This window comes from Polyodon spathula, chromosome 32, assembly GCF_017654505.1.
Source record: "Polyodon spathula isolate WHYD16114869_AA chromosome 32, ASM1765450v1, whole genome shotgun sequence".
Taxonomy (NCBI): Eukaryota; Metazoa; Chordata; class Actinopteri; order Acipenseriformes; family Polyodontidae; genus Polyodon; species Polyodon spathula.
In genome coordinates this window covers 5,882,270-5,896,243 of record NC_054565.1, presented here as the reverse complement: position 1 = coordinate 5,896,243, position 13,974 = coordinate 5,882,270, and the positions used below count along the sequence as shown (strand labels likewise).

Here is a 13,974-nt window from a genome sequence, read left to right as displayed (position 1 = left end):
TCAGTGGTTGCAGCTGCAAGCGGACATGCTGTCACAGCACAGCCACATTCTTAGTAAAGGAAGGACTTGCACACTATCAATACAGAATTGCTAGTGGTGGGACATACTGTATCTTGGGATGAGAGTGGAAGGTGGGGGTGTTGGTGCCCGAGAGAAGAGGAAGCTCTACTTTAATATATTATAATAAACTATTTTATCCAAAACAGGAGTGATGCGATCACTTGCATGCGACCTAGTCAGGATTCTAGCTGCAGAGTTCCCAACATGTTGTAACTTGTCAAGCGTGCTTTTAGAGACAAGCTGGGCATTGCAATAACCTATCAAAGGTTCAAAAGTAAATCCAGGGTCAATAATCAGTCCTATTTTAAAAGATTCTTATTGTGGGAATTCCTCTTGTAAAGATTCACCCTTCTGTTATTGAGTGCATGCAATAAATAAGACCAAATAATCTTTACATTTGTGACGTTACACATACTGAAGGTATGGCGATTCATGTGGGTCAAACTTCGGAAACGTTTGGCATGGTTTTCATTGTATCCCCTAATTCAGTGCTTTTAAACAGTAACCAAACTGCAGTTGTAATATATCTAGAGAACACTACCTAAGGTTATGCTCTTTCCCTCCACCTTATGCACCAATTCACTCATCAGTTACCTCGCCAACACACTACATAACATAGCACTAATTACATTACATAGCACCAATGTAAAAGACAAGGTTTTAATTTGAGCAACTTTTTGCAACAGGATAAAGACAGACTCGTATATTAGCAACACAGCAGATGACTTTCATTTTATATTTTATTCAATGTTCCAGGGATACAACATGACACGGGTACAGGGAGGAGTACAAAGTATTTGAAACGGATTCTTAGATCTGGAAAAGGCAAAACGACCAGGGCAACGAGTAACACTGAAGAGATAAAGAAAATAAATAGCAAAGAGTATGGGGAGGGGGAGTTACAGCAGCACCTTTTGTTTCCTGTGAAAACCCATCTCCCTGGAAACATACAAAATGTGCTTTTTAAAAAAAAAAAAAGGGAAAGTGCAAAGAACTTTGTGCTGTCGATATTTCTACTACTACCACTGCTGTAACAGCTCACCTGGCTCGCCACCACTGTGCTTCCATGACAACTATTTTTTTTTTACTTATGCATAGGATGTTGGGATGAACCCCATTTTGGCAACCAAAAAAAACCCATCAACCAGAATCCACAAACAATATGAAATGACAGTCACTGTTCAGGTAGAATTATGGCATTCGCTTACCAACAGACTCAAAAGAGTTGCAGGATGTCATGGTACGAGTTTGGAAATTCAGAAAAGCGCCACCTGGACATACAGCATTAAGCCTGTGATGCAAATAAGCTCTCTTCAGGTCACTCTTGTTTGCTTTCTATAGAACACCTAGTGTAATGCTATTGAAATGTCACGATACTACATCAAACGATGTGATGCAAAAGTGAAAACAAAATTTGTGAGGTGATCAAGTCTGTGCATTATGAGTGAGGGTTACTTTAAAAATTACAACAGAACAGACACTGAAGAGGCTTTTATATATACATTATCTTTAAAGGTATTGTAACCTAAAATAACTTTGGTTTTAAAGCCAATTTTAATGGCAGTACCTTCTCAGATTTGCCCTGATGTGACTGACTTAGTCATTTTAGAAGTTCCACACACCCAATGTGTGTTTTCAAACAAATAAAAAATAAATGCAATGTCTGTAGACACTTTCTGAATCGATAAAAATAACCAAAACCAGTGACATAAAAATATAACAAACTGTGATTTTGGTACAGATACACACTTCTAAAACGTGAAATTCATGACAACCAAAAATGCAGATACAAGACAACTCCTCCAAACCGATAAAAATGGTAGTAAGTTTATTATTGCTTTGGTGTGCGAAGTCTGGAAGCAGACAACATATTGGATTGACAGCCTCCGAGTGTGCACCCTTATATCAATACAAGCTTCTTACAGCTTCTTGTTTGGTTTTTAGTTCTCCCAGATAAAACACAGGGTGACAGCATTCCTCTCTCCAAGGAAAACAGCTGTGTGGTGATATTCCACCATTGCAATACTGGTTGCGTCCACTGGGTGGCTCCACAGTCCTCAAAAGCTGAAGATGTCGTCTCTGTCTGCAGCATGGACGTCAGTTTTGTCCCAGTTGGTGGGAGAGAAGCACTCGTCTGTCTGGAAGTCCTGAGTGGTCACCCCAATGTCCAGGACCTGGGGGTTATTACGAGACTCTGCGAGTCTGGAGAGTAAAATAAAAAATAAAGAGTTAATGCAGTTCTAAATGAAGTATTTTCTGGTATTCGGATGGGAAGAATTGGAACTGAAACACCAGTTGACTCGTTCCTTATAACCAGCTCACCATTAAAAATGCTACTGTCAGTTCTGTTAAATGTGTACACAGTACCTTTAAAAGAGCACAAGTCCCAGGGCTCCATAGGTAAGTCGGTGCATTGTGCGCTGTGCCATCTAGCATTTCTATATGGACCACCAGAGTTCGATTCACTTCATACATGATGTAAGCACACAGTCTTAGTTCAAAAGCAAAAAGTTGCATATCCCTTAAAAGATCATTTAAAATCAACCCTAAGTCAATGCAACACCCCTGACAGCTAACGCCACTCATGCAAGTACAGCAGATTCTGCTGTAGATCTTCCTGAACTGAATTAACTTGTGCAGGGTTGTTGCAAACTAAAGCCGAGTGAGGCCGTTTTTCTTCAAACATTGATTTTCCCCATCTCTGCAGTCTGGCACGCTGTGCTTCCACACAGAACACATGAATTATTGCTTGCTTCGGCTCAGTTCCCATGACAGCCGGGCTTGGAAGATAAAAAGTACAACTATTTTGACCTCCGTCTCAAGGGAGGTTGTGCAAGTTCTATGGTAAAGTGCATGGGCCTGTATGAATTAAAAACGCTATTAAAATAACCACATACAACACTAAGATATGCATTTGTGAAGTTTGTGGCTCTACATTTTAAAAGACCATACAGTAGCATGCACTTGTATGCAGCACACATTTACTCTAAGTGATGCAGAACAGCACCTGTCAGGATGTCACACAGATGCTGTGAATGTGAGAGCACGGATATTAAATTTACAACCACTGAAAACAGTGGTTTCACAAGTTTCCAGCCAAGTCACATGGGCGTTTCCCCCTCAACCACCTCACCAAGCCTGCGTGCTTGTAGGGTTGTGCGTTTCGGTGAGAAGGCGGGCGATGGATGTGAAAATGTGGGTGGAGACATCGAGGTGTGGGAGAAGTGCAATGAAGATGTGCGAGGGAGGACCACAGCACTGAAATGTTAAGGGGGAGCGACACTCGACACACTCAGACAGGATTACCTGAAGAGGATTCATAGCTATCCAGGCTGCAGATAAGAAACTCAAAAAAAAAAAAAAAAAAAAATAGAAAATCCAGCTTTAATTGAATGCAGACTGCAAGAATAACTCGCACACATTCCTGCTGTCTATACACATTTCAATTGTATTTAAAACTGCAGCTAACGAATCAATGTATTGTTTCTATCAATTACTCAACAAATGGCAGCAAATCTCTCTTATCTGACCAGCTTGAGAAATGTGTATGCAGGCAGCCTGGCTCCAAGCCAGCAGGGTTTTAAAGGAGATGCATAGAATTCTTAGTGGCCTCGGTTAAAAGACTATTTAAACCCAAAAGTAACTGTGCCCCTAAACAGACAATGTAATGCTGAAAGCCGTTTTCAGATAAAGACAGTGGTCTTGCCTGGCCTGTCAGCGCTTGAAGCACTTAATCTTGTAATGGGATTTTTCTCCCATTCAAAAAGAATATAAAAAGCCCATGCACAGAGCTTCTACAAAAGATGCAGGAAGGAACAGAGCATTGCATGCTGGTACTCAAAGAAAACTCATTTCCACAAGACAAGCCAAGCTATTAACTGGCTCTAACCCTTGGCCATTCTTGATGTACTTCTCTGGAACATAACAATGCATCAGCGTCAAAAGGAGAAGGAACCAGTGCTGTAAATCTGCTCTTAAACACAGCAGAACACAAGCTGTATCTATGTAGGTTTGATACATTCTAAATAAATGCTACAATTCTAAAAGTTTCCAATGAAAGTGTAAAAAGATTTACAACATACATTCCCAGAGCCTTATTTTGAGGACAGTCAAGTTAGACTGTAAATCAGAGCAGTGAAATCTCATGAGTTTTATCACCATTGTGGGGATGAAAACACTAAGAAATGTATCGCTGTTAGGCTTCAGTTTCTTATTTTATATTGAGGCGTCATAAAAGCATCTAAAAGGGCTAGAATTGCAAAATTTAAAATAAAGTAGATTCCAGTTAATGCTCCAAAAGAAATCAAACAGTAGCCTGTCCTCAAATGAGGACAATGGCACTTAATGGGTTAAAATGCATGGTTCTTGCTTGCATTTAAAAGCAACTCGACATTCCTTACTGTTCCATCATTGGCCCAAACCAACCCCCATAACCAGCTTTTCCCAACTTTGCACATTTCAGCATCAAGTACTCGATTAGCTTTGAATTAGTACCACAAGCTGGCTGTAATGACATTATTGATGCTCCTTTATTACCCTTTAATTACCAGCTAGCAGGAAGAAACAGTGCATTTGAATTATAGATTGGTACAATTAGCATTAAAAAAGTAGCTGATAAAACAACAGCATGTCGGCTTAATGTTTTTCAAGGAAAGTCAACAACTTGAAGAGAATCTGCAGTCCTGTTCTGTGCAGAATTAAACCACCAGCAACTGCATGTATACAGCAAGTGAATGAAAACTCTGGCTCATTCAACCGTTTCCTCATTATAAAATATTATAATGAACGTCACATGCATATAAAATGTCAGACAGCAGCTTATTGTTTATAGTACTTTCCCAGTGTTACAGATTCATAACGAATCCAATGTAGCTTACAGATCATTAGTGACCGACTATTTTATTGAAAAGAAAAAACAAACACACATAAATGAGACCAGGGGAGCATTATGTATAAATAGCAAATACACTTCACATTCAATCAATCAATCATCTCCATTAAAAGCGATCATGAATCCTCGTGACAAACCTTAACACAGGTTCAAGTGCACCAGCTTGTGTGCAGCCAGACCTGTCTTGAAAATCATACTCTATCTGGATGCTTAATCCTCATTTTCCAGCGCACTTGCAGGCAGAGAACTGTTTAAAACAAAAATGGTCAGCCCTGTTCCTCAAGACAAACACCGTAGAAGAGGATAAGCAGAATACAATCCTAATGCAATGCTGTTTGCTTTCTACCGCCTGCAATTCGGACACCGGGAAAGTCAAGTGCGAGTTTCTCATTTGCTGTATACTGTGCCTATCCCCTGAAAGACAGAGATCTGATATCCGTTCAGCACACAGCAGTCATTCCGGATTGCCCCTGTGCTGTGCAGCACTCCAGACAGTGAAGTAGGAGTAGCAGAGAATAGTCAACCTGGAGCAAGCGCTTAGTGAATGCAGAGCTCTGTAAATTTCACAGAGAACAGCACATGCCAACAGGAAGTTGCACACCTGCTGTTACAAAACATTCAAATTCACTTGCATCACTGCATTCTGGTCTTCCTGGGAGGGTCGAAAACCGCTGGATTTGTAGCCTACCAACGTTAAATACATTTAAAAAAAAAAGACACATACCTTGAAAAAGCTTCATCCAAACCATCATCGATTTCCTGAAAGACACCACACAACAAAATCAATTTGAAGTGCATTAACGCTTTTTCTAACCATATTTTTAGTAGTTCTGCGTATCTTGAGATGTACTGTTCAAAAGATACACATTTGCATTGCCTGAATTACAACAAAGCATCAGAGATGCATTTCAAAATAAAACTTGCAAAAAGCAGCCCTGTGCGTTCGCTAGACTTGATTCTATACAACTAAAGTATCGTTTTTTCCCCCAAAGAGAATGAACTCCGGGAACGTGTTAATTGCGCAGAGTCATGTTCTTAATTTGAAGTACTGGCTTTCTTCAGCAGTAGAGTTCTTGGCACTCACCCATACAATGTTATTATTGACGCTGGAGCTGTTGTTGTGCACAATGAAAGGGTCTTCAATGTGGCTGGCACCTACTGTGGCAAACGCAGCTATCGCTCCCTCTTCCAACTCCAACAGGTTTGCAGTCGCTACCTCTGCCAAAAGGGGGGGGGGGGGGGGGGGGGGGGGTAAATAAAAACTCAGGTCAGCCTCCGGAACAAAAGCTTGCATGCTGGAGCAATTAAAGGACAGCACAACTGACTTAACGAATGCCAGTCATCACGTGTTAGTGTTACACAGGGGAGCCACCCTGACACTGACAGCATACATAGAATACACTGAAGGAGTTGACCATCTGGAACCGGTCACTACCAGACTTGCAAAACACACCGAACAAGTCTTACTGTTCATCTGCATTTGCATTCCTCCCCCCCCCGTAGTGTTTGTTTCAACATTCCTACGGTATGAATACAGTTTCCAATGAGGCATTAGCAGCGACAAGGTCCCAAGTCTGTTCGAGCCATACAGTACTGTAAATGAAGACTTAAGTATTTAAAAAAATGTGCAGTTGATGCTTTGGATTTTAAAGCTTGCTCCAACCAAAGAATGGACACAGCAGTAAGATACACAGGTTGACTTGTGATAGAATTGTAAGGTAAACTGAAGTAGAAGGATAACAGGGGCAGCAATTGTCTCCTGTGGTTCTAAGCTTGAGCAAGCCATGCTGGTACTCTCCAGTAGGAGGCAGTGTTTAGCTATGTGAACCACGTAGTCTTAACTTGGAACAGAGGCTAAGTTTGTTTAAAAGGAGCAGTGGGAAACTGCTTTGGGTGTCAGAATATAAAAACAAGGCTGCTTCAACAATATCTATTACTTAAACTACTGATAGATTTACAGATTCGCCCCGCCCCCTCCCCCCCCCCGTTTCAAAAGGTCTACAGTGACAGAGACCAAGACCCAGAGCAGAAATGCTGCTTTCTAAAATTAGATACATAAACAGGAAATCATTTGGGGGGGGGGGGGGGGGGGGGGTATTGGTTTTGATGCCCCTCCCTTTGTCCTCATTTCAAATCGTACAAATGCTTTGTTGTCCAGCTCGTGTCTATGATTCACGACCTCGGAAGGTTTGGGTTTGAACTGTGTTCATGCCCTTTGTTTCTGGGCTGCAGTTCAAGAATTGAGACGTTTTTTTTGGCTGCAGGGTGCCTTGAGAAATGTTAAAAACACACTCCTGCCTACTCTCTCAGCTGTCTCTGTAATGGATCACACTTTACCCCCGAGTTCCAGGTTGAGATCTCCGTACAGGAGGTGGGGTATATAGCTGCAGACCTTGAAAAGGCAGCCCTGCACTCCCAGCCTAGAATGGTTCTTCTGTTCAATACAAGTCTTATTCCCAAAGTAGGGGAATTATTAGGATGCTGCTTATTACTTAAATTCAGCTGCAAGAATATATCCAACAGTGAGAAATATAAGTGGGAACTATTCAGCTATATGTATAATGTGTGTCAGTTTTTCACCAGCACCATTTTCTTTAGTTCCAGCTCATTGCTCCACATCACTTCTCTGTATATGCAGGGATGAGAATCCCTTTGCAATTGAGTGAAGAGTTACTGGCTGCATGCAATCTTCACAGCAGCCCCTCTGATGTAGACATAGTTGTTTGTTGCTAGCTGGTTATACTCTCTAGGGAAATGCACTGTGTCTGCAAGAGGCAGAACTCATTAACACTGCAACGTAGCACAGCAGAGGCATTGCATCAGACTTACCTCCTCCTTTCAGACTTGCAAGACTAGCAGAGCTTTCCGACTGAGAACTGCTGGCGACTTCACCGTCTGACCCAGACTTGACTCGCTTTTCCTTTTCTAGAGAGAGATAATAAAACAAAACTGCACGGTTATATTCCTAATGGTGTAAAAATGCAAATCTTACCATTGGCTTTACAACCTTAGCTATCTGTACACATTGCACTCCAGGACAACTTCTTCACTGCCTATTAAATGAATATCCTTCACCCAGCCTAGACACACAGACTAATAAAAGAAATCCAAGTAGATCTGGCTCAGCTACTTGGGTCTAACCCAGTGTGTCCCGAGGCATCCTGGTCTGAATGCACATATCTAACACTGGTGACTACAAGAGTCATGCAACACCACTCCGGGCTGTAAAACAGGGACTGTATAAAGATTACAGCAGAGATCTACAATTATTGCACCGAGGTGGAACAAAATAATTGTATATATCATTCACTGTATATGAAACTCGTTGAAAAAGGATTTCCATAGCACGTTTCAGCTGGACAAGCGGTTCCCTAGATGTGTAAAACTGTTTAAATAGTTTGACAGTAGTGGAGACAGACAGCAGATGCAGAACAAGGATCGAAAACTCTAATGAAGCGGCAGCAGTAACACAAAGTTATTATTGTTCCTTCCACGCACTGCCGATTCTTTATAAATCACTGTGGATTTGATGAGCAATAAAAAAGTTTAACGCTCCTTTCCGTCGTTTGAATATTCATGTTGGAGCGGCACTGCAAAGACGACAATCATAAAATTGCCAAGTCCAATAAGAACAAAAATACATCATATATATATATATATACACACACACACACACACACACACTAGACAAGAAGCCGCTGCAGTGCTCTGGATCATGAAATAGAAGGGTTTTTGCATAAACACCGACAGCTGTCAGATGTCTAAGTTGCTGACTGACTGGGGGGGGGCGACCAGGATTGCAGAAATTTATATATATTATATATATATATATATATATATATATATATATATATATATATATATATATATATATATTATATATATATATATATATATATATATAAATATATATTTTATATAAATAAATGAGAGGAGAGAATAGACACACACACACTAAATGCTAGCTCGCACACGCAATCCTGGATCTAATGAGACCCACACAAGTGCAAGAACATAACGCAATGCAGATGAGAGCTGAACCCACAATCCACACAACCCTACAGGAGCTACTCTGGATATGCATGCCGCAGAGTCTGCTTACTGCTCTATGCCACTATATCCGCTGTTTTGACTCCATAACTAAACTTAATTGCACTACATAAAATCACAATCTACCCTGTGGGTGTTTGGGAAAACTGCAGCAATATATAAAACAGTCATACACATGTCATTTAAATATATTAAACATACTGTTTGAGAGATGTGGCCCCAAAATTGGACTTCCATGCTTATAAAGGCAATACACATAAAACGTATAGCCTGTGACGTTCTAACCACCTTCTGATGAGACAGGATACTTCACATACATGCGCATTATCCCACAAGACCTCCCAGAGCCTCACCGAACATCAATAAATGAACCCACCTTCTTTGGCAGCTTGCCAGAACTCGAATGCCACTCTGAAGGACTGCGCAACGGTTAATGTAACTGCCTGTGCCTGGAACAGAGAGCAAAACCATGGTCAGAGTGTGGTTAAATAAATCACCATTCTTGGTATTCAGCATAACACAGCACAGAAAGGTCAGCCTCAGGTCACAACAGGTAATCCAAGACTGTGAAAGTCAGTCATATTCATGGACACCTCAAACCATCAAACTACTTAAGTTTTATAAGCAGCGGACTCAGAGAGGACTCCATGGGTCATTGTGGAAGAACAGTTTGCTGGAAAGAGAAATAATATTCACTCCTGATCTGAGGGCATCGCACATACGACTGAAGGTTTTGATTGTCAAAGTGTGCAGTGAAAGAGATCACAAACCCTGTGTGGGGCTTGAACTGCAGCATCTCAATAGTTCTAGTCAGTGTTGGGATCAGTTCCAGTTTAAAATAAAATTCCCAACTCCCACTCCCATCATTGAATTAAATTGCGATTAACAGAGCACTGCTATTAGCACCTCACAGTGGCAACAAATTACTTCAATTGAAGCCATCGCTGGTCAATTAAACTGGCTTCAAATGAAAGCAGTTGAACAATCACAACAATTGTGTCTCAAATATCAATCAATTCCTTCGCAGGAATCGATTAAGAAAGGAATTGGAATTTAAAAGCAGGAATTGACCTCAGCCCTGGTTCTTGTTGAATAGCTCCCCACCGACTCCTCCCAGTCCTATTCATAAGGATAAATCCCTGCAAAAAAGGAATCGCTAGGTTCTGCGTACAGCACAGTTAGAAACAGGAAAGCATGGGAGTGGTGACTAGCAACTTCTTGTTTTCAGAATGATGGTTACTGAAGGATAAGCCCTAAGGAGATTTTAACATGGAGACACACCCACTGAGTTCATCTAATATGAGGCAGTTTGAATTCATCACTGCCTTCGACTTCATAAAATCAGCACAGCTGTGCTCTACCTAGAGTGCTAGTTATCTGCTGGATCGCAAGCAGGCTATGCCTAGAGGTTATTAAATGTTTGTGTCTAGGAGCTCCAATAGCTCTTTCTGGGCTTTTCTGCAACCCCAAAACACCAGTCAGAGGGAAACTTCAAATCGAGTAAAGCAACGTTTCAGCCAAATACGTCATATCTCGTTGCCTTCGCGACTTGGGTTCTTCCATGCGTTACAGTAAAAAGCTTCTTGTAAACCCACACGTGCTTCTGCTCTGACCATCTTTCACAGAGCCAGACAGTAAGCTACTGAGCGGAGGTATTGCACGACAGTGATGCTTTTGTTCAGCTCTGAACCAACTGTGCAATCGTTTGGGATCACTGGTCTAACCAAACGCGACCTCCGGCCCCACTCTCTCGTTCCTGGTCGAACACAAACGATGCACTATCCAGATGCAACGTGGATGTGACTGTGGTTCCATTGTTCAGTGTCATAATGCAGAATTAAATCCAACGTTCCCTGAAGCAGAAACACACCGTACCAAAAAACACAGTAATTAATACTTAACTTGAAAAGCACTCAGTCAGGTACTGTAAAAAAACAAACAGTGAAACCTAGTAAAGCCATTAGTGAAGATATGTTTGACTTAGTTTCTCCTTAAAACTGTAACAGATGTGTTGTGTATAAAAACATTACCTATAAAAAAGATAGACACACAGTAGGACTCTGTTCCAGTCAGGGATCAGCCAGTGGTTATACCACTGGAAAACACACTGCACCATTCAGGTAGAGATAACACATTTACTACAATTATCTTGGGCCGATACAGAATGTCAATTGTCTTTGAACTGGAGTAGCACTGTGTTTATTACTCTTCTGAGATGCAGGCAGTTTCATCGTTTTGTCAACCAAGCAGACATGTAGAAACCCGTACACTACTGAAAGACTGGGAGCCAGTGCCAATCACAGCCCTTCACATATTCAGAAGTCTGTTTAAATCAGCTTGATGTTAGGTTTTGAATGCCACACTGTCTCTGCAGCATGAATTAGTCACCTCAGCACTGCTTCCATTACAAAAGAACACTGGCACTCCCCGGAATAACAGGTGCCAGGACTGCATTACTGTCAGTGATGATCACAGACAATAATAAAGGCTTGACAACAAGGCAGGTACGGAGGGTGTATTGTAACTGACCACCACGTTGGATATTTGTATATTAGCATCACATTAGGAATTCTTTAAAAAATACAGGACTATACAGTTTAACACACACATCTGAAGTGGCTGGGCAGTGTAGGCTTGCATGTACACTTCATTGAAAAGCAGTTTCAGTCACAGCACTTCGACGTGCACTTTGTAGTTTTCTAGTGGAAGTCCAGGCTCGTGTCTCACAGGCAAGCAGGTACTCACCACTTTCCTTTTAGTACAGAGGAAGGCATGACATTCCAGGGTTTCGTTCTGCTGGCTCTGTGCAATATACGCAAACACTTTATCATGCATCTTATCAGCCGTACAGTAGGATATCCTGGCCGGGGTATAAAACAAACAAACAAACAAACAAAAACACACAGAAATTAGATAGGAGAGGGGGTTTAGAAGAACTCTTTAATCCTGCTCTATAAAACGGTTGATAACTACAGCAATGTGTTTAATCCCAGTCGCTGGAAGCTCCACTTTGAATGCCCCCACTCCAACCCAATGAGGAAATCTTACACAACTGTGGAGCCCCTCGTGCTCTCATCAGTCTGTATAATGGCATCATCCAGGAGGGGCTGGGGCTCACACTGTTGGAAGCTCGTCTCCCCCAGAGCTTATCTTGGAACTTATCATTGAGCTTACCTGAGTTGGTTAAGTCAGAATAGCCGGCTGTAGCTCTGCTTTGTTTATCTCAATGTAACTTTTCCTACATGTGGGAGGGACTTTTCAAAAAGACGCAGGACTGCATGAACTCACACTGCAGCGCCAGCTGCAAGCTAACTTCTGACTGAAGCAAGGGCATTGACTAGGGAGTCAAGGACTTCGTCATTACCCTGCAGTGGCCTTGGAAAAAAACATGCTTGCACCTTCCAAAGGCAGTCAGCACCTGTGTGTGGAAATAGCCCTCCTAGCATAGCCAGCTGCGACTAGTGCAGTGGACACAGGCTTTTGAGAAACTTGCAGCACTAAAAGGCCATCAATGACAGAATTACTGCTACTCTGTTTGTAATGGGAGCCTTTTACAGTTACACCGCAGTCTGAATCTCTCTTTAAGACTGCCTGGATGAGACATTAAAAGCTATCTTTTCAGACTGCCGAGCCTTCAGCTGAAAGCTGTTATTGCAGTCTCTGCTTAGCAAAGCTGGAGAGGAGGGGGAAGGAGTGTACGCACAGTGCATATGGATCAAACAGGCACAGTCTCATCAGGATAAACCTCACAGATTTTGCATGGCAGCTCCTATTAAATATTCAGAGAACTCCACCAAAAGTGCAGGTGTAAGAGGGGGAGAGCCACCATGCACCGCATTCACAGCATGTGAAATAAAAACATGCAGGATTTTGGCAAGACTTAATTTATGAATAATGCCAACCCATCCCTGTCTTAGACAGCAGTTCATTACTACACCTAGACACACACAAACCTGTATATCGATATGTTTTCCATTAGCTGACTGGATGCACTGTCGTATAGAATAATTCCTCTCGGAGATACTTTTAACGTGACCTTCTGGAGTTTCTTTCCACTGGCTTTTGCCTGCAAGGAGAGAGGGAGGCAACGAAGCAAAATGACACGATTTTGAGCCATTTCTCCCAAGCTGGCGACAACATAAAATGTTGGATTTAAAATTTAGAGGTGACCATTTAGAAAATGTACAGGAAAACCTGAAATGGCTAAAACTGCTATGCAACAAATTAGGTTTCCAACCTTGGAATAAACCGAGTCCACTAATCACCCAGCCTCTGCTCGCGCAGACCTACCTGTGTACGTAGTGTATATGTTGCCTTTTAATACAGCTTTGCAGCTGCACCACGTGTTTGGTTTTAAACAGCTCACGCAACAGCAATTACAAGGACATTATGCATATTTAAACTTGTCTGGCTCACACATTTCGGTCTCAGACACCTAACCCTACCCTCCCAAGTGAAGGGCTTCAGCAACCTGACACACTTGTAGGAGTTCGCATCTGTGCTTGGATGCATGCTGGAGCAAGCATGCAGTTCCCAGGATTATCAAATAACCTACCTAGGCTAGTGACGCACTGTAGGAGTACAGCCATACAAACCGATGCAAAACCCTAGTCAGAATACATGCACACTGCCGTTTGCTTCCTAGTACTGTACAACTGGCACCGTTTCCCCCGGCAAAGCAGCCGACTCACAGTGGCTACGATCCTCTTGACGGCAGCAGCAGACAGCTCCTCCCCTTTGGGCTGCTCCACCAGCGTCATGCCCAGGTACTTGAGATTGAATGCCATGCCCTCCAGCAGGGTCTCACGGGTGTCCGACCAGTTCTCTGGAAGCTCTGCAGGAAGAGGAAGATGAAGAAGGGCTTTTAATTATAAGCAAAGATATTTTGTATACATAAAAACAGTTGGGTTTATTTTTTTATTTAAATAATGCATACCTTAAGTGGAACTGTACGTCATGACCCCAGTGTATTA

The 13,974-nt window shown here is 42.0% G+C and overlaps 1 protein-coding gene across 1 annotated transcript in view; it reads right to left on the bottom strand.

Annotated features, from left to right (window-relative positions):
* Positions 1-1,028: 1,028 nt before the first annotated feature.
* ldlrap1b (low density lipoprotein receptor adaptor protein 1b) overlaps positions 1,029-13,974 on the bottom strand; it is a 14,053-nt gene continuing 1,107 nt past the window's right edge. Inside the window, exons 2-9 of the mRNA XM_041233890.1 lie at positions 13,693-13,862; positions 12,955-13,067; positions 11,747-11,861; positions 9,378-9,450; positions 7,781-7,876; positions 6,036-6,169; positions 5,676-5,710; positions 1,029-2,262 (exon numbers count right to left, since the gene is read on the bottom strand). Coding sequence (XP_041089824.1) covers positions 2,118-2,262; positions 5,676-5,710; positions 6,036-6,169; positions 7,781-7,876; positions 9,378-9,450; positions 11,747-11,861; positions 12,955-13,067; positions 13,693-13,862 — 881 coding nt within the window. The 3' untranslated portion in view covers positions 1,029-2,117. The remainder of the gene's footprint in view (positions 2,263-5,675; positions 5,711-6,035; positions 6,170-7,780; positions 7,877-9,377; positions 9,451-11,746; positions 11,862-12,954; positions 13,068-13,692; positions 13,863-13,974) is intronic.